This window comes from Arachis duranensis, chromosome 7 (assembly GCF_000817695.3).
Source record: "Arachis duranensis cultivar V14167 chromosome 7, aradu.V14167.gnm2.J7QH, whole genome shotgun sequence".
In the NCBI taxonomy this organism is placed as follows: domain Eukaryota; kingdom Viridiplantae; phylum Streptophyta; class Magnoliopsida; order Fabales; family Fabaceae; genus Arachis; species Arachis duranensis.
The window spans coordinates 6,542,795-6,549,377 of NC_029778.3; the positions used below are offsets into that span (position 1 = coordinate 6,542,795).

The 6,583-nt window shown below is 37.4% G+C and overlaps 2 protein-coding genes across 2 annotated transcripts in view; one reads left to right on the top strand and one right to left on the bottom strand.

Annotated features, from left to right (window-relative positions):
• The window catches only part of LOC107496816 (receptor-like protein 9DC3), a 38,308-nt gene that overhangs the window by 8,801 nt on the left and 22,924 nt on the right, over positions 1-6,583 (bottom strand). The window lies entirely within an intron of this gene.
• On the top strand, positions 3,228-4,137 carry LOC107496812 (protein P21). Its single transcript, XM_016118142.3, has one exon. The coding sequence runs from the start codon at positions 3,262-3,264 to the stop codon at positions 3,940-3,942; it is 681 nt and encodes a 226-aa protein (XP_015973628.1). The 5' UTR covers positions 3,228-3,261; the 3' UTR covers positions 3,943-4,137.

The following is a 6,583-nucleotide window of genomic DNA, read 5'->3' on the forward strand; positions in this document are numbered from 1 at the left end:
GACTTGTAAGAAGAATGATTCAATAAATTTGTTGGTAGTAGATGCACAATTTTGTGTTTTATGGTTGGATTTATGATTGCAATTACTATCACTGTTTTGTTCAGCGACTTTGGGTGAAGGTGATTTTGCAGCTTTAGCATGAATGAAGTATTATAGGTAGTGTTTAAACCCGAGACTCAATGTTCTGAAAATCGGACTGGACTGGCCGGTCGGACTGATTCAATCAGAAATCGGCATGAAAAACGGTCCGATCCTTTTCTTAAAATCGTCATTCTCAAAACCGCTGAAAAATTGTTGAATCGGCCGGTAACCGGTTGGTTGAAAAAAAGAAAAAATTAAAAAACCCCCACCCCCCACGCGAGTCCCTCACCCACATACCCCCCACCCCCACATACACCAAACACCCACACACTCAAGCCCTAAGGTTCTCCAAACGGCAAAACCTAAATTCCAGCTTTGTCAATGGAACTGCCGCCGCCGTCCGTGGTTGTCGGCCTCTCCGCGGTCTCCTCCTTCCCCTGTCCCAAATCCATACGGCCAGACCTTCTCTTCTAGGCTTTCTAGCTCGGCACGTCGTCCTATCTTCGTCGGTGACTTCGCTATTCAAGGCTTCCAGCTGCTGCGCCGTCGTGTCGCCGTCGTCGTCCTGCTGTCAGTGGAAGGTTAGTGAATTTGTTTTTGATTTTGAGCTGTCAAACCCAAAAAACTCCTAAGCTGCTTGAGGTTTTTTTGTTGTTTCCAATCCGGCACAACCTTGGATGAGAGCAAAAGTGACCCTTGAATTTCTTTTTCCCCTGTTTCAATCAGCTTTTCATTTTTTTTTATTTGTGTATTGGTCTTTTGTTATTCAGCTTGTGAAGTTGTGATTGCTTTTAAGCATTTATCGTAGATTCAAAGTTGTAGTACTTTGATGGAAATTCTGAATGGATATCAAAAGCTTATTTCAAGGGACCCATAATCGCGAATCGTGATGGTGACTATTTGAATATCAGTTCATCCTTTATCATACCCTATATTTGTGATAATAATTATATTTGATTCGATTATTCGGTTGCAGCTCATTTTCGTCGATATGTTTCTCATATTTTCGTTTTATTAAAAAAATTTGAGCTAATTTGATTTTAATCTTCACATTATCGGAATAATAACGAAATGAAGGATGATGACCATGGGAAGAGTGTTGTTTCTGCTATGGCCAATGATGAAAATCAATTTTATAATAAGATTCTTGTTTTGTAATTGCTGGTTGCTGGGTGCTGGGTGCTGGGTGTAGGTTTAGTGTCATCATTGATTTGGAATGTTTTATAATGTACAATGTTTGTTGCTGTTTTGTAGTTGCTGTTTTGTAATTGCTGGTTGCAGGTTTAGTGTGATTATTGGTTAATGTTTTGTAATATTTGGTGCTGAAGGCTGATTATTGAGTTCAGATTTAGTTGTTTATTTTGACTTGGATAAAGAGACTTATGGTCATTTTTTCCTGCCTTGTACCAATTCAGATGATTATTTTCAGAGGATAAGCACTTATTTATGTATCTTGAGAAACTGTTTCTGTTTGTTATGAGCACTTAGTTTCACCATGAAAGCTTAGTTTCACCAAATGATTTTCAAAGCAACTCATCCAAAATGGTGCTGCACAAATCCAAGTCTATTGTCTCTTAAAATCTGCATGCTCCTTCATTTGGTGAAGTCTTTCTAGCACTAGTCCACTGCCAACTTTGTTACTAATAATGTTATCAAATTTGTTTATTCAAGTATTATGTTTATTTTTTTCAGTTGGATTTATGATAATTCATTTGATATTCTTCCTATTCTTGTGAGATATTTCTTTTAACATTTTGTGTACTGATGAGCAATTGTACTTAGTTAGTATCGTGCTTTTATGTGGCAATTTTGTATTTACTATAAAAAAAGGAAATCCTAAAAGAGTAATTCACCACTCCATTGAAAAAACTTCATACGACCCTATACCCGCAACTTAATACTTGCATATTTATGATTTATTTATTATTTTATTCTAAAGCGGTTTTTTCGGTTGAATTACTGGTTGAACCGATTGGACTAGTAAACCAATGAACTAGTAACTAGAGCAGTTTGATGACTGGTCTGATTTTCAAAACCTTGCTGAGACTACACATATTGGGACCACAAAGATTGGATTTGACAAAAAAAAAAGAAAAAAAAAGCTCAAAGTGCCAACAACAGTAGTTATTATTTATCTCAGAAAATACTTGGACTACCAATGACATTTTTGTTGCCACACAATTGCTGACAGAGTTTAACTAGGGTTTATGGTAAATAAAAAGAAGGGAAAGTATGAGGAGTCAATGGAATATTTATACAATGTATACAATGAAAGTTATGAAATATTAGAGATATAATCATTAGTGTTACCTTTACGAGAAAATACAAAATATAAGAGAGGCTCCAACAATTTTTAATGATGTCGTCCCAATGTTAAGCTGGTTAAAACGGGACACGTCAATCTATATTACGAGTTAGCTAAAATTGGCCAGGGACTATTTCTATCATTTGTTTCTATATATCGTCGAAGCTTTTGTTAAAGCCCCTGATGAGAAAGATATTAAGAGAGCATTCACATTGGCGCCTTTAAGGCCCCAGGAGAAGATGGTCTTCGAGGAGCCTTCTATCAGAAAATTTCTGTCCTTCCTCAAAGTTCAGTATTTTCTATCTTAATTATGCCTCTGTATAAGTTAATTCTTACATGAAAATAATAATGCTATACATATGTGATATGCATACATGATGATGTATATAAAAAATGGTATAAGATTAAAATCTATCATTGTCTCTCTGTCTCTTATATTCTTGTTTAGTGTCATTAGTATTATTAAAAATCGAAGTCCATTCATTATAAGACTATTATATATATATCCAGCCATCGTCGAATGGACAGTTGGAACGAATTAATAACAAATAAATATTTTTTTCTGGGATAAGCTGGACTAATGATGGGTTTAAAAATTAATTTAATTTATGTTAGGCTTCTATAAATTGTAATTTGTAAGGGCTGAAGTGATGTAACTTGGATCTTTGATGTACAGAACTAGGTTACTATATATTTATCTTATGGGCATACATGATCTATATTTCAAGATCATGTGTACGCTCTTTTTTGTTGACTAGTCTATGATGTCATCGTATTATCTCATTCAAGAACACGGCATCGATCGTCACGGAAAAAAAAATCCTATATATAAAGCACAACCCTCTTGCACTCAACTCAAACCAAACTCAACAATAATGATGGCCATAACCAAAACCCTCTCCATCTTCCTCGTCCTCGCCACCACATACCTCGCTGCTGCCAGGGCAGCACAGTTTGACATAATCAACAAATGCTCCTACACCGTCTGGGCCGCCGCGGTGCCCACCGGAGGCGGCCGGCAGCTTAACTCTGGCCAAACATGGACCATTCAGGTTGCTGCCGGCACGACCGCAGCACGCATTTGGGCCCGAACAGGATGCAGCTTCGACGGTTCAGGAAACGGACACTGCAACACCGGCGACTGCGGCGGTCGGCTCCAGTGCAGCGCATACGGCCAACCACCGAACACGCTGGCAGAATTCGCCCTAAACCAATACAACAACCTGGACTTCTACGACATATCCTTGGTGGACGGTTTCAACGTTCCCATGCAGTTCAGCCCCACCTCAAACGGGTGCACGCGCTCCATTGGCTGCACTGCCGACATCATCGGACAGTGCCCTAGCCCGCTGAAGACTAATGGCGGCTGCAACAACCCTTGCACTGTTTTCAAGACGAATCAGTATTGTTGCAATTCTGGTAGCTGCAGCGCCACTGATTATTCAAGATATTTTAAAACTAGGTGCCCTGACGCATACAGTTACCCTAAGGATGACCAGACAAGCACGTTTACTTGCCCCGGAGGAACCAACTACAAGGTTGTCTTTTGCCCTTGAACCTCCCGTACACCGCCGCTAATTAATTATGTTAATTAGCACCTCCAAATAAAGGGCCCACTTTGTACGTCTTGGGCGTATATAAATCTGTCATTAATATGATAATTAACACATGGAGTGTTCTTAATAAATTATTCATGGTGACAATAAAACATTAATGCTGTGTGTACATTTTCATTCTCATTACAGTTAGTATTATTGGCATCCTGCCTTACAGGTCGTTGACTACTTATTTCGATAATTAATTTAGATTAGTCTAATAATTAACTTTCTAATTTATTTAAGTAAGTATTAGTTCCAATAATTCAGTAATTCGTTGACTAAAGGCAAGCCCTTAAATTAATACTTTTAAAAAGAGTCAGTGAGTATAGCGATTTGTAATTCAATTTCATGGCCGAAATTGTAAATTTTGTTATGCATGATCTATGATGTATTTGTAAGCTAAAAACACAAATTATATCATACACTTTAGTCCATAAACAAAGAAGTTCACATTGCAGAACATGAAGCTAAGTCATCATATTCTTCTATGATTTAAGTCCACAAGGGTTTCTTTCCCAGTCAAGATAAGCCAAATAAAATGCCAAATAGTACTTGGAGCTAGCATGAAAGAGCTCTCATACTTTGATTTGAAATATTTATTTGATTCGATAGTATATTATTCTCGACACTGATTTTCCACAAAGCGCGTTGAATAACAAGAAGGTATGTCATAATCTGGGAAATAAAGTTGCATGATATGGACCACGGATAATGAAGAAGCAACAAGCTAATTAAGAGTGATAACCACCAATGCAAAATATTTTTTTATTTTTAATCTTCTTCGATTCCTTTCAAATTTTCTATCACACCTATTAAGAGGTAAAGTATTTTTTTTATTCTTAAAATTTGTGATTTTTGTTAAAAAATATTCATAATGTTTAATTTTATTCAATTTTGTACTTATCATTTTTTTGGTCAAAATTATCCTTAAACGTTAATTCTATGTAAAATTTTAGGGATAAATTTAAAAACTTTTAAAGATAGTTTCAAGACAAATTAAATATATTAAAGACAAAATTGAATGAATAGAAAACATTAAGACAAAATTAAATAAAATTAAACATTAAAAATATTTTTTAAAAAAAATAGTAAAAGATAATTAAAATTTATTATTTTGACTATTATTTAACCATCAATATTTAAAAATATAGAATAAAATTTGTTGTTGTATTATTAGACTAAAAAAATTAAATTAAAAAAATTAAATTAATAACTAAATAATGACTAAAAATAATAAATTCAAATAACCTTAATATTTTCTCTTTTAAAAAAATATTATAAACATAAAAAACAAAAAATATACCTTATCCGTTAATCAAATTAACTAATCTTTTTTATGGATGCTCAACAAGAGAGAGTTGGACCACCAATAACATGTCAATCGAACAAAGACTCTTCGGACTTAGCATTAAGAAATAGTTGAAAAGTCCAACGCTTCCTCATCATCTAATTAAAATTTATAATCATATTTTCTGTAATTAAAATTCTTGCCAAGAAGAAGAAGAAGCCTAGTCCAAAGGATTAAGCCTAGCTAAGTACCGACCTTCACATAAGAAGTCGGTATCAACCACGACTTGGTCAGAAGAGGTCGGATGAAAGATTAGCTGGCAGATAAACACTCATTCAAATGAGTAACCGCCCCTAAAATCTCTCTAACCGCCTCATAAAGCCATATCTTAACCTCCCCAAGATAATAGGGACGGTTACTACCCTAAAGATACGGCACTACACCAACGGTGGTTATTGGCTCACCTCTATAAATACACTGACACCCCCTCAGGTATCTCTAAGTCCAATACTCTCTAAGACCTGCTTACACTCTTGCTAACTTAGGCATCGGAGTGTCTTTGCAGGTACCACCCCCCATTCACGCGCGAGCACAAGTCGGACGGAGTCTCCCGAGTTGCGGACCTTTCCGGAGTTCTCCTCCATCACACACTTGGGCCGCCAAACGCCATCCGTATTATCAATTTCCGGTTACCTACCGTAACATTGGCGCCGTTGCCGGGGACCCGAGAGATCACTCAACGATGGCGGATAGATCCCACGAAGAGGGCCATGTGGAAACAGATTCTGAACAAGAGAATCTGGACATGGGTAATGACAATGAAGACGCAGCCCAACAACAAGATAACGACCAGCACCGAGAGGGTACCTCCGGAATGAAGAATCCGAAGGTAAACTCCTCAGATGGACGTGAGTCCGAAAAGGGCGGACCATCCCACGTAACTGAACTAATGGGATTGGTTCATAGCCGCCTGGAGCAATTAGAACAAGAGCGGGAGAGGCAAAAGGAAACCGAAAGGTACCTTAAAGAGGAGATGGAACGGCGGAAAGAGTTAGAAAGAAAACTTTTGCAGCTAGAATCCTCCCTCAAGAACTCCCGCGATGAAGGAGAAAACCAACTCCCAGGCGGAGAAGATCCCTTCAGCGAGGACATAATGAGGGCAAAAGTTCCAAGGAACTTCAAAAGCCCTGATATGGACCTCTATGATGGAACTACGGATCCAAAGCATCATCTTAGCAACTTCAAAAGTCGGATGTATCTAGCTGATGCCTCCGACGCTACGAGATGCAAGGCTTTCCCGACCACTTTATC